Source organism: Antechinus flavipes, chromosome 2 (assembly GCF_016432865.1).
Source record: "Antechinus flavipes isolate AdamAnt ecotype Samford, QLD, Australia chromosome 2, AdamAnt_v2, whole genome shotgun sequence".
Classification (NCBI taxonomy): domain Eukaryota; kingdom Metazoa; phylum Chordata; class Mammalia; order Dasyuromorphia; family Dasyuridae; genus Antechinus; species Antechinus flavipes.
Window position 1 is genome coordinate 281,330,269 of NC_067399.1, and position 26,187 is coordinate 281,356,455.

The 26,187-nt window shown below is 34.1% G+C and overlaps 1 protein-coding gene across 1 annotated transcript in view; it reads right to left on the minus strand.

Moving 5' to 3' along the window:
• Positions 1-26,187, minus strand: part of AKAP6 (A-kinase anchoring protein 6) — a 560,338-nt gene that overhangs the window by 300,439 nt on the left and 233,712 nt on the right. The window contains 1 exon segment of the mRNA XM_051977277.1: positions 7,557-7,679. Within this exon segment, the coding sequence (XP_051833237.1) occupies positions 7,557-7,679 (123 nt within the window).

The following is a 26,187-nucleotide window of genomic DNA, read 5'->3' on the forward strand; positions in this document are numbered from 1 at the left end:
TCATTTATCCTTTCATCAAATGACTTAATTAATAGAGCTGGAATTTGAGCACCTGAACTTTATGGTTTCAATCCTATACTCTTAAATTGTATTCAACCACTACTTATTAACTGTCACATTACTTACAATGTTCTATACTAAACTCTGAGGGAAATATAGACATGAATTTCAAGAAGCTTACAATTTAATAGAAATGATGACATTGTATATTCAGAAAAATGGAATGCAAATTTTTACATGATCAATGTATAAGAAGAGTACAAGATCAAACATAGCTATAGCCAGTTATTTTGGCATATATGGTAAGCAATGCAATTTAATTCTAATATCAATATTTTAACACAAATTCAATGATACACTGGAGAAAAGAGTAAGACCTAGAGAACTGAGTCCCTTAAGGAAATCCCAAGATAATGCAAAGTTGCTACTTAGGGAGTTGCCAGTAGTGAGACTAGAAGTGGGAGAGAGGAGAATAGAGAAACAAGAAATTCATGTGAAAAATAATCATGGCAAGGAAGAAACAGACCATCTAGCAAACCTTCCATTTATGTATCACTGCTAGAATAATTTTCTAAATGTGTATGTATGCCTTCTAGAGGCATGCAAGTGCAATTTAGAGTGTCCTTTAAATTCTGGTGCCCTGGTAAAAAGTACTTATTGTTCCCTCTAGTTATAGTTCTGAAATGGGAAGGAACCATCATTTCTAGCAGAGAAGATTGGGCAAAGTTTTATTAAGGAGGTAGCATTTGCTACAGACTTTGATCGGGATACATTATCAATAGATAATTTTGGATGTAGAAAATATCATGAGAAGAGTATAGAAACGGGATATGTCTATAATGTTGAAAATGAAGGAAATATGATAATGTTAAAACAGATAGGTTGGAGCAAGATTGGAGAATTCCCTGAAAGCCAAATTAAGTAATCTGATCTTTATTTAATAGGCAATGGGAAATTACTGGAGTCTTAGAGCATGGAAATGTGATCAGAGATATGTATTTAGAAGAGTACTCCAGTAGTGATACATAGGCCATACTGGAAGAGGGGGAACTGGAGGTGATTCAGACCTGTTGGTATAATTATAATACTTCAGGTGAGGAATAATATGAGTTTAAAGTAAGATTGTGGTAGTTAGCATGATAAAGAGGAGATTATAAGAGATATTTCCCTGAAAGAATGATGGAAAGAGTTGGCAAATAGATGTGTAGGACTAAGAGTAAAAAATAATTTGGATGTTATCACCATAGCCAACTATAACAATAACCATTACAGAAATAAGGAGATCCAAGAGAGAAATGTTTTAGGGAAAAGCTGTTTGTTATCTAGACATAGGTTTGGACCACCATGGCAAAATGTCCAGAAAGCAGATTATAATCAGAGACTGGCACCTAGAGGTCAGACCAGGCCTGGCATAGTTATAGGAGTGTTACTGAAAGTGATGAGTATAGCAGATGAGATCCCTGTGCCTAAGATCTCTTTAGGAAATTGTTTATGTTCCTTTGATAAGTCTACCATAACATCAACTTGGGCCCATAACAAAGTATACTTTACTACATCTCAATCCTCAACTGCTTTGGGTAATGGCCCAATATGGACCTTGAATTTGAAGGAGGAAATAGGGTAAATTCATAAGCATAATGCCTAGAGAGGAGAAACAAAAAGAGATTATTTTGGATAAGCAGAACAGCTGAGTAGTAAAAGTTCTTGAAATACATCTAATTTCCATTAGAGAATAGTAGTTCTAAAGAAGAAAGGGAAAAAAGACAGCAGATTTCAAACCACTGATTAATAATTCTAGAACATTAAAAGCCAAGATTATTTTTTGGTAGTCAAGAACTTGAAACAAAGTAGAAACTCATCTTTGAGGAAATGACTAAACAAATTGTGGAACATGAATGGAATGGAATATTGTTTTATTAGAAAAGACAAATATATTAAATATAGAGAAGCATAGAAAGACTTACAAAAGATGATGCAAAGTGAAGCAAAAAGAGCCAGGAAAACAATATCTCTTTATACACACACACACATACACACACACACACACATATATGCGCAGACCACAGCAATGTAAATACAAAGAACCAAAGAACCACCACAAAACAATCAAAACAGAACACTGTAAAATTTTTAAAAACCCAGCAAGCTTGGTCTCATACATCAGGTATAATAAGACATTTCCCTTCCCCATTATTCTTTTAGAGGTCAGATCCAGAAATGTGGAAAATTGAGCATTCAATGTGTTCTTTACTTTTGCTGATTGTTTTTCTCTTCTGCTTTTTCAATTAAAAAAAAATCATCGTTATCAGGAATGACCTTTCTAGAAGGGAGAAGAGGAGGAATATAGAGGGAAATCTTAGTGATGTAAAAATGAAAGTTATCAACACAGAGAGTCAAGTTTGCTTTACATTTCCTCTCTTCTGATTCAGATGCAGATTTGTTAACCAGTTTCCAAACAAATTCAAACTTTACATTTCTCCAAATGCCAATATAACTCCAAAGATTAAAATCTACAGAAAAAAATATTTTTGTTACATTCCTGAAGGTAACTGTATCTATCCCACTAACCCCATTAAACCTGCTCTAGAACTTAAAAACAAAGCATCAAAAATTTTAGATTGGAGATGCATAAATTATAATGCGTATAAACTCTCAAGTATAAAGAACACTGTCTCTTTAAGATTGGCTCATGTAAAACAAGTCAGGCTGGTCCGAGGTTCAGCAATACACAACAGTAAATAGTTCAGTTGTTTTTGGATTAAGCTAGAAACCAGAGGGGTCTAGAATTTATAAAGAATCATAGAATCCCAGAGATAAAAAGGATATAAAATGTTATCTAATTCATTTCTAAAAGAGATATATGAATCCCTACTATGACAATTCTAACATATGGCCATCTAGCCTCTTCCTGAATACCTCTCATGGAATTGGTTACTTCATAAAAACTCATTACTCGTGAGGTAACTGATTTCATTTTTGGACAACTCTAATCATTAGGGACTTATTTCTTTTATTGAGTCAAAATCCATCTCTCTGTAACTCATACTTATTGGTCTCAGTTCTCCTCTCTATAGAGTTACTGAGAACATATTTAATCCTTCTTCCATGTAATCACCTTGCAAATATTTGAAGACAATTGTTATATCATCTCCCCTAAGTCTTTTTTCCCTTTTCATTCTAGTTTTCTTCACTCAACCCTTCTATGACTTATGAGCTGCATGAGGGCAGGAACCATGTTTTAATTATTTTTTTTATCTTCTCATGATTTTTATATAAAGAAAGTCCAGTTATAAATTGTTTTTGAATGAATGAATGACTTTAGGTCCCTTTACCATACTGGTCAAACTCATTTGTATGCATTGTAATTTTTCAGTGTGCTTCCAGATGAAATTAACTAGGGCAATACATATGCAAAGCAAATGTAGGCTATAGGGTGGTTTTGTTTTACTATCTAAGAACTACTTAACAAAAGGGTAGATAATTTTTAGATGATTTGCACTGCTTTGTTTTCTAATTTACCAGTATGTCCATGGGTGAATATACATACACACAAAACACATATGTATGTATATGTACATAGCCCTATGTATCATGTATATAAAGGATATTAATATATATTTATATATCCATCAACATATAAATTCATATAGCTATAAAATACATACATATGAAGATATTTATATGTGTATATATTTGTTTATCAAGGACATATAAATTAACATATTTATACAAATACATATATATGCATTTCAACACCAATTTAGTTGTAAATACCATACTAGAATGCAAATTTTTGGTTTAAAGAATGATGCTTTTATTCACTTACGATTTCAGAAATGAATTTTGAATTAAATGGAAATGAGGGACCAAGTCCTGGGAACTTACATGTTTGGTAAATTTGCTTCTGAAAGTTTATAATGATATACAGAATAGTATTCTATAATTTTTTCAGTCAATCAACAAACATTTACTAAATGCTTACTATGTGCCAGGAGCTATGTTAGGGAAATAAAGGTAAAAAATATGGTACCTGACCTCAAGGAACTCACTTTCTAATGGGAATTTGCATTCTAAGGTTTTTGGTCCATTTATTATGCAGAAAAGAAAAGGCCTTTTGATTGGTCAGGTTGGAGTGAGGAAGATGAAATGCTGAATGCCTGAGAGAGATTTTTGTTTTATGTTTTGTTTTGTTTTGTGGAAGAAGAGAAGATGGGACTAGCTCATGAGTGCATAACTCTGCTGTTGCTTCTCTTTCTACTTGTTTATTCTTCCCTGCTCTTAGTCAAAGGAGTATTAGAAATAGCAACAATTTTGTGAGCTTCAAAAGGCAAGTAGAGCAAGTTTCCAAAGATCCAGGAATAGCAATTCATATGAGGCTTTTCAAGCAATTGAGCCAGGTGACTCTGAGACCTGCAGAAGAGGAGTTTTGCTGTCTAAAGATACGTCATATTTGGAAATGAACTTGATGGAATGAATTTTTATTATTGTTCAATCTTCTCAGTCATATCTGACACTTTGTGATCCTTTTTGGGGTTTTCTTGGCAAGGATACTGAAGAGGTCTGTCATTTCTTTCTCCTGATCATTTTATAGATGGAGAAACTGAGGCAAATGGGATTTACTTACTAGTAAGTGTCTGAGACAGGATTTGAATTCATATGGTGAGTCTTCCTGACTCCAGTCCTAGCCTCTATTCACTGAACCACCTAGCTGCCCCAAGAGTAATACAATAACTATTTTGTAGCAACTGTTTTAAGTTTGAATCTATTCTCTCCAAGGACTGAAGAAAAGTGTAAGTAAGTAAGTAAGTAAGTAAGAAGAAAAGTGTCCTAGGTGAAGCAAACATTTTGTACTGAATTTTTGTAATATCCTTTCAGTAGCTATCCCTTTACAAAAGTTAGCTAGTTTTAATTGGTTAAATTGATACTGGGGCACTATTCCTTGAGTAAATTGATTCTATATGAGCGAAACCAATTGTAACTGGTGATTGATATTCAGTAGAAAACACCAGAATGGATGCTCAAGCCAAGAGGTTAAAGAAAACTGTTTCCTTTTAGATTTAGCTCTAGAAAGCTGGGGGAATGAAGCTGTTCTCTTAGACTCAATTAAATAATGCCAGAGAAAATAGACTAAGAACCACCCTTCCTCCCCACAAACCAAGAGTTTATGTGAAATAACATGAAGAGATAGGTCTAAAGATAAAATGTCTGATTATTTACAAAAATCTCCAATATATCTCTTTTTAAATCAAAGTAATTCAGAAGACTGGCAGAAAACTATCATTCTGTAGTAACTGGTAATCTTAGGATCGTAGAACTTGGAGCTTGGAACAATCTTAGAGATTATTCACTTATTCCAACACCCCCATTTAATTGTCAAGGACAAAAGAGTGGATTTTGGATTTGAAACCAGATCATTTGGCTTCAAATACACCCCTCATTGAATTCAACCCTTAAGACTTATTAAAGTGAAGAAAAAAACTTAAGACGGCAGGCTTTCAAAAAGCCAAGTCCTTCCTTCACTCCATCTTTCCTTCTTTTTCTTCCCTCCCTTTCTTCCCTCCCCTGCTTCTTTTTCCCTCTCTCCTTTTTTCCCCTCTTTTCTTTTTACCAATAGTTAAGCAATAGTAGCTATATGAAATATAGATTCTTCTTCAAGGATTCTTTCAATCTTTGAAATAATCGTAGTTTTATGCATGAGTAAGGATTCTTGAATATTACTTCAGAACAAGCAGAAGTACAGAGAGAGAGGCACAAGGAGGCCAAGGGCAGGGCCAGGGAGCAATGAATGCTAAGCATTGAGAGAGCAGTTCCTTTAACCTGAGCCCTGCAATTTAGAAGGCCAGTGTTGGGCAGAGGTCACCACAAGGAACAGAGTAAGGAGTGCTGTCACAATGACTTTGAGGATGGAGCATGCATTGGTTACAAAGTGGTCTGAGTCACTCAAACCCCAAAGAGGAGGGAGACCTTTGTTCATCACGATCCTGCCTTGGATTTCAATAAATTTCCTTAAGTTAAAAGGCTCTTTATGCCCCTGTGCCCTCTGGGACCTCAAAAACTCAATGTGTTTGCCATAAAATATTAAATCTAGAGAAATCAAGACAGTGTGCTTAATGTGAAATAAAGTTCATATACTCCTGTTTAAACACAGATTAGAATCTCTGTCAGAACAATACCAGGGAAAAGTTGACATTCTAATTAATACAATTTACATCACAAAGAACTGAATATCTTTATCTTGCTATTACAAAATGTACACCCCCTTTTATAAATGGGGGGTGGTGGAATTGAACCTCTATTTGAGTAGGGAATTGACAATACAGGAGATTTTGAAAAACCACATACAGGAAAAGGTATAGATAGGATCACTGGTATACTTAAACATCATTCATGCAAGTCTTTGAAAAGAAATGCTGTACAACTGCTTATGGAATCACACGGTTTTGTGAAGTCCTAACACCCACAAAACTATTTGTCATAGAGTGGTATGATTGTGAGTCAGATCTTGCGGTGACATCAAACACAATGCAAGAAATATAGAATCTCTTTTGCAAGTTTCAAAACCCAACCCCTTGCACTCTGCTCATCTCTCATTCATTTAGAATGCCTAGAGAATGAAACTTAATCCAAATTCTGAGTATGTGAAGGGGGAAAGGGAACTGCCCCACAGTTGGGTAGCCATGGATTCATGTTCACAGCCTTTGTCAATTTTATGCTTTCAGTGAAGGGAATAAAGATGAGAGCCTTAAAGCTTGAATTTTCATTTCCTACGACAACGCGGTTTGTCTTCATGCTTTATCACAGTTCCAGGACTTGGTTTCCACCCCTTCGTAATTGATATCGGCCATTTGAAGCATTCAGAAAAAACCTCATGAGGTTCATCAAATGTCCCTCAGTCTATAATTCTTGCTTCTAACATATTCAACAGCATATTCATCCAAGTGTTTTCTACTTCCCCCTCAGTGGTTTTGCTTTGCACAGGGACAGGGACAAGTATAATGACAGTTGTATTAATTATATGCTAAAAAATCTATATAGCTGCAAAAATGATTGAGATCATCATTTTAAATATTTTATTAAAATAATTCACTGTAAAACAGATAAAGCATACCCTCTTGATAATGAGAGGTTCATTAATTTTACAAGGATTCTAGAAGGCTTAGTTGGAATGGTCACTGGAATTACCTTAAAAAAAATTCTCCCAAAAAGAAAAGGAGAAAAAAACCTTTTATTCTCGCTTTATGTAGCAAGATTTCTATATATTTTCGAGTGATACTTTGTGGTATTATAAGACTCTGTGCCTTTATAGTTCCATCTCTGGAAAAGAAGCTTTGACATCAGGGCTAGAAATAGGGAATATTTCATTTTCTTGGCAATGCCTTAAAATAACCAGAAAATTTTCTGTTTTGTAGTTTAAGTTTACACCGTTAGATTTTTTATTAACACAAAGCCATACCCTCATGCCATTCTACCCTCTGTCCCATCCCTCAGTGAGAAAAAAAGGCCAAACATCAAAATATTTCTATTACTCATATTAATTGTGGATAATTTTATCCTACCAAGTGTGTCTCCAGGTAGAGTTTAAGGCCATCCGTCTCTGCTTTAGGAGGAGTCCAGTTTTCTGTTGTTTCCATGGCTTCATTTAGCCACTGAATGAATTCATCGAGTTTACTTACAAATGCCTAGTCAGATAAAGGGGAGAAAAAAGGACAGGAAAAGTATAATGGTTAGTAAAAAAGTCAATTCTGAAGAAAAATTCTTGAGAACATTGTAGAAAAAGGCACTGTAGGCATTTCTGTCCTGGCTTCCTCTTTTCTATAGCACAAAATTCCAAACCTGCCCATGCCTAAAATCCATTAAAATGGACAGAAAGTACCGATGACCAATTTGCATTTATTTCTATAAACTCTCTATAGGATTTATGTTGCATTGGTTTATGAGCTCATCTTTTTCTAATGGTAACAGAAATTTAAAGATACCACTGTCTTTTATTCCTCTCAACAACAAATCACATCAATTCTCAAAGACAAGATCTACCTCCCAGTAAGGACTATGCATTTTCTTTAGAATTAAATGAAATGAAAGACTGGGAGGTTGAATACCTTAAATTGCAAGAAATTTAGTCAGAAATCAGGGAGCTATCTAAAAACTACTTTGAGAAGTCCCTGTAATAGTCCAATATCTGAAGCTCAGTGTTAGTGTTTGGAAGGCAGGAAGGACAAGGCTAGAAGAGGAGAGACTAAGAAGCTAATGTGAAGATCTAACTCTCCAGAGGTGTCCTGGTCATAAAGAAATGTTCTTGGCTGGAAAGCACAAATCACAATAATCCTACTATTTTTCAAATAGTGGCTATAAAAATTTATTGGAACCATTCAAAAGAACACATCTGCAGAAACTGAAAATAATTTGAAAAACTGAAAGCCCTACATGAACCTGACTGAGAGATGGATAATGACAAGGGCCCAGCTTTCTATATGTGGGGTAAGAGCACCATCTGGAGGCCTATCCATATACAGGCAGGCTTACATATTTGGATGGAAGGTTTCAAAGTCTATTTTCCCAATTTATTTTATTCCATTTTTCAAGTGTGATCCTAAGAATTGATTCATTCTCTCTCTCTCTCTCTCTCTCTCTCTCTCTCTCTCTCTCTCTCTCTCTCTCTCTCTCTCTCTCTCTCTCTCTCTCTCTCTCTCTCTCTCTCTCTCTCTCTCTCTCTCTCTCTAATACACACACACATACACCTACACATACACATACACCTACACCTACACACACACACACACACACACACACACACACAAGTAGAAGCATCTTTAATTGAAAAAAACCCTTTGTTTGAGACTATATGTAAATCAGAAAATTTAGATGAAAAGTCATTTCCTTGGCATATTTTATATGTCTGTGTTATTCTCTCTGCTAGCCCTTGATGACTGTCTAAGATTCATAGCACTTTATTTACTTTCTCTCAAATGAATGAACAGTACTAGTTTCCATTTAGTTCACTGCTACAAAACTGTCTAGGAGAGTCACAATTCCTTAGAAGCAACTTAACCTGAAATGGAAGTCTGTGCAAATCCAACCAAGCTGATTAATTTACTGTGGCATAATCTAAAGCAGCAGTTCTTAACTGTGTCAACAACTCCTTTGACTTTCTGGTGAAACTTATTTTGAGTTCTTTTCAGAGAATTAAAAAAATATAATAAAAGCTACACTTAAAATAAATGCTAAATTTCATTTAGCATTTAGTGAAAATAAGACATTCCTTTTTTCTCAACCAATTTCATGAATCCCCAGAAATTTCCTCACAGATTCTAAGGCTGGTGGATTTTAACTTAAGAATTTCAGTTCTATAGTATTTCAAGTCCCAGTTTTGTACATTGAAGTTAGAAAAAAGATTGCATTTATTCACCCACTTCTTCTTTGTGTTTCTCCTAGGTCTGAAGTTCATAATTTAGGTGTTCAAGAACTTTTTTTACAAAAATATTTTTATGGTTCTGTTTTAATATACTTGATTTCTTTTGTAATCCTAAATATTTTAATTTATGTATTTTAAAATATTGTTCTGAGTAAGTGTGCACAGGCTTCATTCACTAGACCAACAAAGGGGCTTGTCTCATAAACACGTTAAAAATTCTCTGCTCTAGGTGAAGTTTTTACATATTGAGTAAAAAGGAATTAATGGATCCACAGTGAACTTGTTTCCCTTCTTCACTAAAACATTGTTCTGGTCTGAATGTATTTCTGTATTTACAACCTAACAGCTCCTCCCTACCCCCCCCCCCCCATTATTGCTAGATCTAAAAAGATACAGAAGTAACAATTATGGTCCTTCTCTTTTCCTTTATCATTACTTATATTTCCATAATCATTTGAGTTCCCCTTTTTTCTACCAAAATTTTTGCATATTTCAAGTTCACAGATCCATAAAACAGAACGTAATTATTTAAGTTTGGCTGTCACCTGCTCTAAATTGTACTTTCAGAATCTTTTTATAACAGTTGGGAATTTTGCAAGTTCATATCAGATTTTATATTTATCATGTCCATACATATCTATCTATCTATCTATCTATCTATCTATCTATCTATCCATCTGTATTGTGTGTATATGTGTGTGTGTATATCTCTCTCTCTATATATAGACAGATATAAGACAGCTGGGCAGATTAAAGTAATAATAATAATAATTTAAGTAAAATGATAAGATTTTAAAAGAGGGAATCAAATTCTATTTCTTTATTATGGCTTAAATACAAATTTTGGCTATCTTTAAAAACCAATGGAGAACACTTGGCCATCACAAAAATTGCCAAATTTTTTCTCCCAAAGTTTAAACAAAACTGAAATTTATAAAAGTTTGGACTTGGGCCACTATATCTATACACAAAATAACTAAGAATTTAGTTTAGAAGAAAAGAATTTGATCAAGCAGCAAATTGTTTTGAAAATTATGAGCTAAAATTAAGAAAAAAGATGATTAACGGTAACTTACATTTAAGCTTCTTGAGGGTAAAATCTGTTCATACACACATGAGACCCAATGTTTGCTGGTGATGCTGAAATTTGTATTGTTGGTGGTGTTGAGTTGTTGACCCAATTCTTTGTAACTCCATTAAAGGTTTTCTTTAACAGCAAACTACTATTGAATGGTTTGCCATTTACTTCTCCAGCTCAATTTACAGATGAGGAAATTGAGGCAAAGAGGTTAAGTGACTTGCCCAGGGTCATACAGCTAGTGTCATGAAGCCAGATTTGCACTCAGAAAAATGAGTCTTCCTGATTCCAAACTCAGTGCTCTAGTCACTGGGACATCTAGCTGCAAAATTTGTGCTATGCACAAAATAACCTTTTAATCAAATTCAATATTTATCTTTTCAAAACCCATTTGTAACTGAAGATATTGTCAGTCTTCAGCCAAAGTATCTGATAAGGCTATATTTGAGTGAACAATGATTCTAAAATTAGCTTGACTTTTAATATTTAATTGGTCCCTTTCTATGGCAGTCTCTCTAATGTTATCATCATGTATCACAGACTGTAAAAATAAACTCTGCTGGAGGTTAGGGAGACATAGAACATTTATACAGTAAGAAACAACGATCCTTCAGTTTTCTGTCAGTACTGCATCTGAATTGTGTAGCTTTTTCCACAAAATTTTATTTGTTGTACCTTTTTCCTACTTTTATAGGGAAGAGTCAGGGTAATACTCAAGGGGATCTATTTGACCCCTTGCAAAAGAACCTGAGAAATCAAATATACCATTCTCCCAGAATCTCAATAATGAAATAATTCATGATAAATCTGAACAAAGTAGAAAATTTAAACAATCTAATCTCAGTCTTCAGCAAAAATGTGAGTGCCTCTTTTTCTTCCATATCTTAGAATAAGATCTCCCAAGTCTTAAAACCACATTTTGCTAATATCATCTGTATTCTCTCCCCATTCCTAAAGCTCCCCTCATCTAGTCATTGACGGTATGATTCTAATTGTACCACAATTATTCTTGAATTAGGGATGTAGAAAGGAAAGAAGTTGAAAGATGTAGGGTAAAGGGGCAGAAATAAGCATTTATATAGTGCCTATTGTGTGCCAGCACTGTACTAAGAGTTTTACAGATAGTATCTAATTTGACACATGAATACAAAAATAGGCATAATCTCATATGTCTTTATCTCTATATTTACAAAGATAGCAGATGTGATTGTACATAATTCCCACTAAGCACGTAGCCCTTCACACTTAGATGTATAGTCCAATATGAGCAATATGTTCCAAATGTATATTGTGAATTTTGTATTTATACATATGTATATGATTGACAATTAAAAGGGAACTTAAAAGATGATCTAGTTCAGACATTCCATTTTTATAAACAAACAAGTAGATAAATCTATATGTGGCCTCTTACCAAAGCCTCACAAAGGCTTATGTCATGTTCTTGAATTGAATAGTTATCTAAAAGAATTTCTATTGAGATATACAAATACATATACATATACATACATACATGTAATACATACACAATTAGATGCATATATATACATTTTTTGTTGTTGTTTGAGTTATTTTTAGTAATAAATTTGGGATTTTTTTGGCAAAGATACTGCAGTGGTCTGCCATTTCCTTGTCCAGCTCATTTTGCAGATGGGAAACTAAGGTAAGCAGGTTTAAGGGTCACAGAGTAAGTATGTGAAGCTAGACAGACCTCAGTAAGTTCAATTTTCCTACCTCTGGGTCTGGTACTCTACCCACTGAACCCCTAGTTGCCCCTATAAATGTAAATAATTATATACACATACACACATATATGAACATGCACACACAGAGAAGCAAATTGAAGATAGGCTAGAAATAGATATATATTTATCTAAAGATTCTAAATTTGCTATAATCGAAACCAACTCTTTAAATATGTATTACATATAAGGAACTGTTCTAGATACTAGAAATATAAAAGCAAAATGAAATGTAGTCTCTGTTGTCAAATACCTTGCATTCTATTGGTGGGATTCATCATTTAAACAGATACTATCTTCATGACATTTTTAAATGGAGAAGAAAGCATTAATAATTATCAGGAAAGGCTTTGCAAAAGAAGTGTTACATGACTTGAGCTTCAAAGCAAACTGGAGGCTTTCAGAGCTAATGGTGAGAAGGGGATATATTTATATATATTACAGACATAGCAAAAGTTTGTGTAAAATCATGAAAGGAGGAGATGAAATACTCATCTCAGGGACTATCAAGTAATCCAGTTGGGCTGGAATGTGGAATGACTGAAGAATAGTGGAGAAATAAGCCCAGGATATATAAGAGAAAGATTTCTTACACTGATAATCCCTACTTTACAGTTTATATCACGATATAGACATATAGATATACACAGATATATGGATCTAAGTATATATGTAGAACTACATAGATATAGATATACACACATATATATAAACATATTTTATACACACTTTTTGTGTATATGAACTTAGTTCATCATATTATATAGTATTACATATTTACATATATGTTATATATTTATATGTGTATTATATTCCAATCCTTCTCTAGGTTGTAACAAGGAATATTTCATATATATTCAACAGTATAGTTGAAATATTATTATTATATCATGTAACTAACATTTATATTATTTTATCTTTTGTCATATAGCTAACAATTACATAGACTTAGAGTATGCAATATGTCTTCTATGTATTATCTCATTTGATCCTTACAACAGCTCTATGATGTAAATGCTATTATTAGCAACATTTTATAGAAGAGGAAACTGAGACTGTTCAGGGTTGTACAGCTAAAGCCAGATTTGAAATCAAATCTTGCTGACTTCAAGACTGGTATTCTGGATTCAAATGCCACCTCTAACACTAGTTCTGAGCATGGCAAGTTAGAACCTTTCTGAACCGTAATTTCCTCATCTACAAATTAGTGGTAATAATGAAGTACTTAATTCAGAGGGTTGTTGTGAGGCCTAAAGGAGATAATGAATGTAAAGTGCTTTACAACCTCCAAAACACTATATAAATGTCAGCTATTATTATTTAATGGCCATCATGAACAAATAAATTTTCTATCCTTTTTCTTATTGTCCTTTTATGTCTGTTCTCGTTTTCTCTCTTACAACTTCCCACATCCTCTTATATTCTTTCCTTTCATCACAACAATTCAACAATCCACTTTAAAACAATATTTTAAGAACCTATTATAGCCAAGTTTGTATGTGCCAGGAATAAAGATATAGAAACAATGCAGTCACTTCTTTTATTAAATGTTCACACACATTCGTTTCCTGAGATATTGCTGCTCCATACCCATAAAACAATACTATAATGACCCTTTGAGGATAATCAAAAATAGTACCTATGGACTGATTCTAAATCTTATACAACCTCCCTCTCAAACACTATTATTAGCTGCCTGATTCAAAATGTGTATTCTTTCTGGTGGTTGGAGCCAACCCTAAAGATTAAGAAGAAAAGAGATTGTCCAAAAACTAGCAATATCCATTCCATTTTCAAATAGCAGACACTGAGTAAGATTTCTTCAATTTCCACATGTTGATTCTTTCTTTTTCAAATTATCAGCATTTTTAACACCACCAGCAAAGTCCAGCAGCAAATGAAACAAAGAGAAATTCCACTCAAAACAACTAGATAATACAAAATATTTGGGAGCATACCTGTCAAGACAAAGTCCAGAACTATATGAACAGAACTACAGAACACTTTTTTTTTTATAATTTTTAATTGACAAAACATATATATGGGTAATTTTTCAACACTGACCCTTGCAAAAACTTCTGTTCCAACTCTTCCCTTCCTTCCCTAGATGGCAGGTTGTTCCATACATCCACATGTTGATTCTATAAATGCAGCTTTTCTCCTGAACACTAGACCTACATACCCATATGATTACTGGCATCTCCAACTGAACATCCTGTAAGCATCTCCTACTCATCATGTCCAAAATGGAAGCTATTGTCTTAGCCTGCCCTTATTTGCACACTTCCTTATTTCTGTTCATGGCACCCATATACTTTCACATATACAGGCTTGTAACTTGAAGTCATCCCCAACTCTTCCCTCTCTTTACCTCTTAAATCCAAGTAGTTGTCAATATCACAATAACTGTATATTATCTCCTACATCCATCCCCTTTTCTCTACTCAAAGACTTTTGCTCTATTCAGACTTTTATCTAATCTTTCTAGAACACAGGTACTCTTAATCTGGGGTCCTTGGATAGATTTCAGTGGATCCACAAACTTGGATAGGAAAAAAAAATCTTTATTTTCTTTCATCTCTAATCAAAATTTATCATTTCCTTCAACTATGTTTAAAAAATACTACATCATTATTCTGAGAATTCCACCTTTTAAATGACATCTTTACTTAGAATCTATCCTTTTTCCTATCCATCTTCCACAAAGCTGCCAAGATACTCTTTCTGAATACAAATCTCATCATATCATTCCCCTACTCTAGACTTTTCAGTGGTTCCCCATTGACTTCAGCATAAAATAAAATACTATACTTCACCTTGCACTTAAGGATTTTCCCAACATGGATCCAAATTTATTTCACATGACTCTATATTCTTGTTAAGTGAGCTACTTGATGATCAACAAACTAAGTATTCCATCTCTATGTCCATGCTTTATAAAGTCTTCCCCCCACACACACACACATACATACATTTCCATCCTATGACAGGAACACATTACTTCTTCACATACATTTCTTAGGATTTCTAATTTGTTTCCAGGTTCAGCCCGTGTCACCTGCTATGGAAAGCCTTTTCCATCTGCCCAATTTTTAGTTTTTATCCCTCTTCAAATTACCTTGTATTTAATTATTCATGTAATTGTAATATTATGCATCTATCCCAAACTCCTACTCACATAGCAAACTCAGGAGAATGCAGATTTCTTGACAGCAGGGACTGGATTGAAATTTGTTATTTTAGCTTTGTCTTTGTATTCCCAGCTCTAAGAGCAATACCTTGCACATAGTGGGTTCTTAATAAATGTTTGGATAGGTAGGTTTAGGATAGAGTACTAGAGTTAGGAAAACTCATCTTCCTGTGTCCAAATCTGGTTGCAGACTCCAGTCGTGTGACCTTGAAAAAGTCACTTAACCTATCTGTCTCAGTTTCCTCATTTGCAAAAGGAGCTGGGGCAGGAAATAGTCAGCTCCAGTATCTTTTCCAAGAGAAATCCAAATGAATCCAATAGTCGAAGATGACAAGTGACTGAACATCAACAACAATAAATGTTTATTGAAATGAAGCAAATTGGACAATGAATGAAGATATTGAGTTTTGCTTTTAAGCTCTGCAAAACAAACTCTCTGAAGAAAGCACATTGAAAAACAACAGTGCTTGGTACACACAAATGTATGTTGGTTTGTAAAAAGGTCACTAAGGGCTTTGTAACTTAACTTATTCTTGCAAAGATTAAATATGTAGACAGTGTCTGTGGCACAGTCACATCGAGGAGACTTGAAAATAGCTCTCTGACAAAGGAAATAAAGAATACTCATTTCTTTTATTCTCTTGACTATGTAATTCTTACTTAGAGGTCAAGTGTCAAAAAAAATCTGGGCTAGTCAATCTGTGTCTGTCTGTCTGTCTCTCTCTTACATACACACAATATTTCTAATAGTCTTAAAAAATAAGGAATTGTACTGTGTTTGGCTCATTGGTATTCAAGGAATCATAAAACTAGAAAAGACCTTAGTTAGATATAGAATAAATTTAAAAGAAGAGACCTATTTTAGAGACCCCATGAAGTAGTTAGGTTATGTAGTAGTTAGTGTTGGACACAGAGTTAGGAAGACCTTTATTCAAATCCTTCCCTAAGGTATTGAGCAAACTGAGCAAAAGACAGTCCTTCTGAAGTTCGGTTTCCTTATATATAAAATGGGGATAGTAATAGCACCTGATTCCCAGAATTAATGGGAAGATAAAAGAAGGTAACATATATAAAAAACTTTGCAAATCTTGAAGTATATATATACTTGAAGTTATATAAATGCTAATTATTATTGTTATTGTCATTATTATTATTATATTGTCCAAATCACTCATTTTATAGGTGAACAAACCAAGGTTTAGAGAGGTTAAATGATTTATTTAAAGTCACTAAGTGACCAAACAAGGACTTCAACTCAGGTCTTCTAATGCCAAAGGCTGTTCATTTAGTCCCACCTCTCTATTTTTTAAGTTAAGAAACTGACATCTAAGAAAAGAAAATTAAACAATAAATACATCTCATATATCAAACGGCAAGGAGTCACTGCTACTGGGCAGCTATCCCCTTAGAATTTTCTTTGGTTCTCTTGCTCAGTTCCCTATCCATAAAATAAGAGGGTTAGAATACAGAGTCTCTAAGGTTCCCTCCTACCACTGAATACATGATCCTTTTATTCTTTCAGTTCTAATATCTTAAATACCTACACCTCAGGTAAAAAATATTATTTAAATAGGACTACTAAGGAAGGAAAGGAATGGAGTAATGAGTTATTAGGGGAAAAAATACTGTATTGTACAAAGATTAACAGCAAAAAGAGTCATGCAGGACCTAAATAAATTCAACCTGGTGATTACTGACAGTTGATGAATGGATAATATTAACTATAGATGGAGTTTTTTATTTTTAATCTCTGAAAAAATAAATGGATATGATATCTCTCGTTTTCCTTTATACATTTTTGTTTTGTTTTATTTCGGTACTGTATCATTATTTTTACACTCAAAATTGAAATATAAGGGGAAAAAGTCCTCACATCAAGACAGGCTCACTTGAGAGCAATGTTACTAAGAAGAAATATTTTCTCCTAATCTTACAGTTCTGACAGTTAAAAATACAGTTAACCTAGCTTTCAGATGAGGATCTGATGGGCTTTTTCATTTCTGCTTTTTTTAACCAGATTCTTTTAATCAGGCAAAGCTCTGTTCTTTAAAGGAATTTGTTATGAGCCCATATGCTTAAAAATGGATGCGCAGTTTTGTAGCAGACATTGAGTATTGTACAGTTTATTTCTAATTTACTAAGATCAAGCTCAAAAAGGGAGCAATGTGTTGAAATGAGGATATTTGGAAGGATTCTCCCCTTTAAGAATGGCATTAAGAAAACTTTGTTTAATCCCATAAGGATTTGCCTTAATTTTCTTTGGAAATTCCAGCAGGCATCTCAGACTGCTTTCCTTATTTCATAATTTTGTTTGCTTGTTTGTTCTTATCCAGAAATATAAAAGTTCACTTTCTTTAAAGTACAGAGCAGGTCAAAGAAATTTAAGTAAGAAGTTGGACATGCACGCATACACACACACACATTTCTTGATAAACTTTTGTTATTATAATCTTCTTTCAAAAAGAAAAAGGATACTTCCTTTTTCCTATTCTCCAAATTGAATTCATATTTGTAAGAAAGAAAAACAATTAAACAAAACACAGTCAGATATAATAAACACATCTAACAAAGTTTACAGCATTCTATCTGTATCTCCTGCCCCTTGGGCTAAGAAGGAAAGAAAAACTATACCAATATTAATGTGCATTTCATTACGTCTGGCCTTTATACCAAAGCTATTTTCTACTTTTGTGACAAAGAAAAGCATTTAAGTAAGCAGCATTCCATATGGGAAAGTACCATTCTTAGTCACATTAGCTGTTTTTCGAGAGTCAGAGATCATTTAAATTCCAAAGAGAGATTTTTTACATTTCTTGAAGGCTGGGAATGAAAATTTATCAGCTTGGTATTGCTAAGAAGTTTTGCACATAGTAGTCATTCAATAAATATTTACTGAGTTGAATTGAAAACAATCCACAGGAAAATAATTTAATGTCTCAAAAGATCACTTATTCTTTTTATTCAATAAGATATGGTGGAATAAAATGAACATGAGATAAAGCTCTAGTTCTGAGTCTCACTTTCCCACATTCATGAGTAGTATGAACTTAGGCAAATTATTTAATCTTTCTCTGAATATCAATTTCCTCACCTGTAAAATTAAGAGATTAAACATGATGGCTAAGATCTCAGACAGTTCTATGATTTTGTGACTACCCAACAAGCTTATAAATTAGTAGAAAAGATAAGAAAAAATTAATGATAATAATGAAGATGATGATGATTCAAGTTTTGCCAAGTATTTTAGATATGTTAACTCATTTGATTCTCAAAACAGTCCTTTGAGATAAGTTCTATTATTATTACCATTTTATAGATGTGGAAACTGAGGCAAAAACTGTCAATTGTACAATTGAATGTCTAACCCAGGATTTGAATTCAGATCTTCCTGAATCCAAGTCTTAGGTTTTAGGCACTATGCCATCTAGATGCTATTGTCTTCCACTGACCTTCAGGTTACATTCTGTGCCTTTTTCAATGATATTAGTAGCCCTGTTCAAAGTTTTTCATGCCATTTCATCTTCTGCCTGCCTAATATAAAATTTTGAGAACTTTAGCATTTATGTTAGCAATCCTTGCATATCTACCAACCCTTTCAACTCTCATGACCTCCTCCACTTCACTTAAACTTAATAATAACAAGATAGATAAATCATAAATTTTGAAATCTCTGAAAACTGCACTATATCCAATGTCTGATATTAAATAACATTGACCCTTCTATCTCTCCCATGTACACTACACATTTTCTCTTCTCTTATTACATTTGACCCATTTAACAACCCTGTTACTCCATAGCACTAATTCATGCCCCATATGTTTTCCTCCACAGCCTAGACCTCCATGCCCTACACCACTGTTTTTACTATTTTAAAATTTCTCGTCTCTTCACCTGTGCATTTCTGACCTATAAATTCCCATGGCAGAATCCGTGATTTTGTGTCACTATTCAGGGACTAGGAAAGTTGAGGAGAATCACGTAACTGAGTATTGAAGGGAACTAAACCATGCCATGGGATTAGGATCTGGACCTATGATTTAAATGGCATAGAAAAATGTCAGAGGAAATTATCCTAAATGAGGAATTTCTTAGATAAGGATATTACCTTTAGTAATGAATGTTGGCACTTTCTGTTACAACTTAGAGAGTCTTAGAGAATTGCCAAGATTATTGAAAAATTAATTGGCTTGAGCGGGGTCATCCGGCCAGAATCTGTCAGAGGGGCATTCAAACTGAGGTCTTCCTGGATCTGAAGCCAGCTCTCTCTCCATGGTAGAATGCTGCTTCTCTAGTTCAGTTCATCCCTGGACAAGAATCTAGTGCCCTCATTGTAGAGGTCACTTTTTTTCTGAATATACTTCTATTTTTCAAAGTCCTTCCTAAAATATGATATTTAGAACTAAAAAGAATACTCCACTTGTGGTCTGAGTAATAGAGAATAATCTAATCTTCCTGATTCTGAATCTATATATCCACTAACAGAGACAGTTATGTTTAAACAAGGGCCTGGAGTCGGGGAAATTCATCTTCCTGAATTAAAATCTGGTCTCGGACCCTTACCAGCTCTGTGACCCTGGACAATCCACTTAATCCTGTTTCTCAAAGTTTCCTTATCTGTAAAATGAACTGGAGAAGGAAATGGCAAACTATTCTAGCATTTCTGCCAAGAAAATTCCAAATGGGATCACAAAGAATTGGACATGACTCAACAATAATCTCTAACCATAGAAGAAAAGATTGCTCTATATTTAACACAAGTCCCATTTGCTCCCACATCTTCTAGAACTTCCTTTTAACAGTTAGTCTTTTTTATAATTCATTTTCAGTCTCTCCATCTTTATTTTACAATGAGGAAATTGTACTAGATGATACTTGAGGTTCCTTCCATTTATGATCTTTTGACACTACAAACCATTATCCTATGACTGCTTCCATCTTTGGCTCTAAGTAATAATTGACATGAAGAATTAAAAGAAATATGCAAAGACTTCTTTGAATTGATGCAGAATGAAGAAAGCATATTTCCCCCCCCCCAAAAAAAAACCCAGCACATATAGTTACTGTAACCACACAAATGAAGACAACTTTAAGTTGCAATATATTGCTACTTTAAGTAGCAGTATAACTTCAAATAAAAATACTGGACAAGATTTTGATCTATGCCCAATTTCTGCCAGACTCCTTTCCAGTTTTCTCAATAATTTTTGCCAAATAATAACTTCTTATCCCCAAATCTTAAGTCTTTACACTTGTCAAATGCAAGGTTACTATATTTATTTGCTGCTTTACTATGTTGCACTAATCTACCTTTCTATTTCTTAGCCAGTACCAGATAATTTGATAATTGCTGCTTTAATACTAAACTATAAAGAGCATTCTCTACATATACATTCTTACTTTTAAAAATGAAAAACTGCCAAAATACAAGAGTGGATATGCTTTTAGTCACAATCACCTTCTCTGTCTCCTTCACTAACTCCTCATCTTTTACTTGATCCTGGGAGTTTAACCTTCAAATTGTAAGAATTCATAATTTCTAGTGCCATACTAGATTCCTCTCTCCCTGTATTCCCCTTCCTCCCCCCGCACTGCTACTATCACATACTAGGTTTTCAGTATTTCAAATAACCATTGGAATTCAATGAAGCTCTAAAATTTTTCCTACCACACTCTTGAACTCTGGCAATTCTAGTTTAGCCCTTCACCACTGCCCTAAGAAACACCAGATTTCTGATTTGTAAGACCTCATAATTTCTAGTCCTATGCAGACTCACCATACTTATTACTCTCCTGCAATCTTCATGCCATACTATCTCAGTACCCACCTATCCCATATAGCTTGTTTTTATCATATAGCTTGAAACCATTTTGGGAAATGAGGTTTCAATCAATTGCTTAACATCCCTGTGATTTCTCAACCAATATATCTCCCCCTTATCAGCACTCCCTTGTACATACTAAAAATACAAGCTCTTACAGAATGGGGATAAAATTGCTTTTTAAATTTGTATCTCCAGGACTTATGGCTTTGCACTTAGTAAGTCCTTTATAAATGTTTTTTTTTTTTTATTCATTCATTCGAGAGGGAAAAAAATGTCATACAGTAGTAGAAGAGACATCCAAGAGGACAAAGATAGAAAATGAAGTAATTCAATAGGGTAGAAAGATTCTGGTATCACAAAGACTCAAGTATTGAAGTTCTAGGGTTAGATATTATCTCTGCCCTTTAGTCTGAATGGCAGGTCTTCGGGAAATGAAAAGCTCCCAATAAAACGATCAGATGATAAAGGGCATGAGACTGTCAAGTGGACAGAGACAAGAAAAGGAAGTGAAGGGATTGAAACTGTATGATCTTTCTATTTTCACTAGAATTGAGATGCTCTTCTGAATTATGCATTAAGCAGTAAGGGTGAATCTAGGGTAATCCCTCCAATTGCTTCTGAATTCCCCAAATTTCAGCCACCTTCTTACCCCAGAATTTTTCTTTGCTCTGCTAGCCCATTTCTACCATTGGGGAACTTCACAGACCCCTATTTTAAGGAGGATCCAGCTCAGCTTTATTTCATTCCCCTTTAGGTAATAATTCTTACTCTCAAGCTATTAACCACTATGCCTTAGAGCAGTTATCTTGGTTCCTTCCCCCAGTCTGCATATATATACACATATGTGTGTGTGTGTGTATGTGTATGTATACATATATATGTATATATTTATATAGTATCCCCTAAGCGAAATATAAATTTCCCAAGAGCAAGGACTTTCTTTGTTCTTGTATCTGAAGTCCCAAGCTGACCCATAGTAAGTGCTTAATAAAGGGGAGAAGAAGGGAATAAAATTTTATTTATTTATTTACTATGTGCCAGACGCAAGGTAAGTAGAGGTAAAATATCTTCATTTTAGAGTGGAATAAACTGAGGCAAACATATATTAAGTGTCTGAGCAGATTTGAACTTGGATCTTATTGACTTTAGCTCTGAATTATAATCACTATGTCACCTAGCTGCATTAATAAAAGCATGTTGTCTGCCTGGTCTGCCTATCTGGTCTGCCTGTCTGCTTAAGGTCAAATATTGGGTATGTGAAATAACTTTTGTGTGACATTGGTCAAGTCACTTGACTCCTTTTTTATTAAAGTTTTTTTTTAATTTTCAAAATATATGCACAGATAATTTTCAATATTCACCCTTGCAAAACCTTGTATTCTAAATTTTTCTCCTCCCTTTCCCCATTCTCCTCCTCTAGATGGCAAGTAATCCAATAAATATTAAACATGTGTTTATATTAAACAAGTCAGTAAGCCTTGATCTTAAGAGGGAGACAGCTAATAATAGTGAGACCTGAACCTTCTTTGCAATACATAACTCTGGCTACTGCCCAGTCCTCTGATTAGCCCACCGGGTGGCTGAGTCTAGAGTTAATAGGAGCTGAATTCAAATTTAACCTTAGCCACTTACTTTACTAATTATGTGATTCCCAAGCAAGTTTTTTAATCTGTGTGCCAATTTCTTCAAATGAAAAAATGAGGATATTAGTGACATTAATCTCCCAAGATTGTTTCAAGGACCAATTGAGATAAATATTTGAAAAATTCTTCATAAATCTTAAAGCATTATATACAAGTATTATTATTATTAGACTCCAATTTATAAAACCTTATTCAGTTTCCAAACTTTGTCATCCCTAGGAGATACCTCTTTCCAAGTCCACCACTGCCTTTATCACAGGCTGAGGGTAACAGTCAATGGAAAAGAAAAGTAAAATTCAACATCAGTAGACAGAGGAACAGCCTACCCTGTAGAGACTAACATTGTTTTAAATCATGGGATGCAAATCTGGAAATGATCATAAGATCAAAAGATCATAGATCATTTAGAACTGAAAGGAACATTACAGGGTCCTGAATTCAAATACACTTTTTTCACAGATAAAAGTTTCAATGATTTGCCCAGAATCATAGGCAGGATCTAAATTCAAGTCTAGGATGGTTATCACTAGGGACCCATCCACTATTAAAGAGATAAATTAATCCAGTTTCCTATGGAAAACGAGTTTCTAAAATGTTAGATAACTATTTTTAGCTCAAAGTCATGCTTCAAATTATCAATAGATGGTCTTTTTGTTATACTCTGTGATACCTTTTCTGACCTTCAGGAAATGGGTTTTCCCTGTTCTGTCACTCTATTTTCAGATTCATGGTATATTGTGACCTTATTCTCTTACTTTCCTCTGCATCATTTCCTTCTGGCCTCCACACCCTCAGATCCTATTTAACTCAGGACTAGGGAATCCATCTTTCTTTTCTCCCTAAGTGCACAGTTCCCAGTACCTATTCCCAACGCTTTTAAATTGTTTCCTCCTACCCCTTACCTCCATCTCTTAGAATTCCTGATTTCCTTCAAAAGACTCATTTGAAATGTCCCCTTCTAAATAAAACCCTTCTTACCATCATAACTGTTAATGCCCCTCCCCTTTCCACCTTGTCTTGAACTTATTTTGTGACTATCTATATCTTTTCCTATAGATATTGAGATATATTCCTATGTGTGAATATAGATGAGGATAGATATAGTATATATATATATATGAATACATATATACATGAATATGTATGTACATGGATATATAGATATAACAAACTATGCATTTTATATCTACAGATATATATATAAATAGACACATAATATAGAAGATATACTCTATAGATACATACATATACACACATATACATGCTATTTCCTATAGTAAAATATTAAATCCTTGATAATAGGAGCCGTTTACTTTTGTCTTTGTATAATAGTGTCTGACACACAGCAAAAACATAATAAATGCTTATTTAAATTGACAGAAATAATAGTTAAAATTATATGGATCCTGTGCTAATCAGTGCAAATATCCTTCATTTCATGGTGTTCCATTCTTCTCTGACCTTTTTTTAAAATTTCCTCATGTCTACTTTTCTCCCTTGACCTTTTACTTCATTCTCTCACTTTTCTCATTCTTTCTCATTTTTCTTTTCCTTTCTTGCCCACTCCTATTTAAAAATTGTTGCTATTCATCTATCATCCTAACTTCTGCCCCTCTAAGCTCTTCTATTTCTTCTCAGTTCTGTCCTCTCCCATTCTTCACCTCTCCTTTACCTTCCATGGAAGGTCACCCCACCCCCACCTTGTGGCTAATTAATCACATTCTGTAGGCAAAATTGCCTTCAGTTCCAACAAAGGGGGCTGGCTCTTTTATACTGAAATCGAGAGTTAAAAAATGCAATTATAACCATATGTTTATGGTAACCCTGAATATTTTCCTGATTAACAAGTTCTCCTTACAAATCAACACTAAATTTTAAATAACTGGAAAATTGATGCAAATAAGTAGATGGAAATTATTGTACAATGTGAAGGTCATTAAAAAAGATTAGCATCCCATTTGCAGATTTAATGGCACCAAATGTACAGAAAAAAAAGGGCAATTTTTAAACTGTAAAAGAAAAAAAAAAAGCCTATATCTGGCTAGGAAAAACTTAAGGATTTTGATCCTGATTTTTGGCACATATCAAAAGACAGTTTGTAGAGTTTCAAAATTTGTCTTTCTGGTTCTAAATAATTGGTTCCAAAGGAAATAAGCCCTTGAAGGAAGGAAGGGAAACCGAAGAGGAAAGAATGGGACTTATGTGGAGATCAGGTAGTACTGGTTACATGAAAAGATGATTGGTCATTGGGTATTGAAGAGAATTTATTTCTTGTTAGAAAAGCCACTCTTTTCCATATGGTTATAAAAGTAAGCTGTAAAATTGTGCTCTCCTGTGGGGATTTTTGGCATGTTCTTTCTTTTTTAGACTCACAAGCTGGAGAGTAACAAAGAAAGGGAAAAGAGGTTTCTTCATCCATCCCAGAAAGACAAAATAGCAATTTTCAGAAGCACATGATAAGTTTAAGAAACAAGTTCCTGGGTATCCAGTTCCTGGCTGTTTTTTTAAAAAACAAATTATAGTTGAAATCCCAAGAATTGATAGTCACAGCTTTGGGAGTTACCTGAATGGTATTCCCTTTTATGAGAGATTCAACATTCTTAAGTTCAAATGTTCAGATGCCAGATGTAGAGAGAATCTCTGTAACATTCCTTAGAGACCAGCAAAAAAACCAAAAAACAAAAACAAAAAAGCAACTAAATAGCTTCAAAAACTGAAGAACCGGAGCCACTTCATGGGACAAGATGCTACCTACCTCTTTACTATTGTCATGATTTGCTCTGATATTTTAGGTTAAAGGGAAAGTTTGTTCAACAGCCTCAAAAAGTGTTATTACCTTTGGGGAAGAGTCTAAAATGCTTTTTGTTTACTATTTGTTCATGGGATCCCCTAAGTCCTTTGCATCCTATGCATTTTCTGTCCAGGATTAAATAAAAGCTGTCTCAAACCCACTACTCATACTGTATATTATTCAGTAACTCTGTGGGAGTTAGGAACTCTGTTACTGATTTTGTGGAGAAATCTAGACTTCACTCATACCTAAATTTATTTTGGAAATTTCCCTAGAGTAAAACTCTTGAGATGGAGATATGGGTTAAGGAGAAAAAATGACTCTTAAGTTAGTAATACTGGACCATGGACACCATGTGTACTAACCGCTGACACCATTCTTTTTTTCTCTTCCTTTTTTACTTATTTTCCATTTTGATATGCATTTCCTAACCCTAACCCAAAAGAGACTTCTCCATCTAACCCTTAGCCTTACAAATACTGGTCAGCTTCACAAACAAGTACCAGAT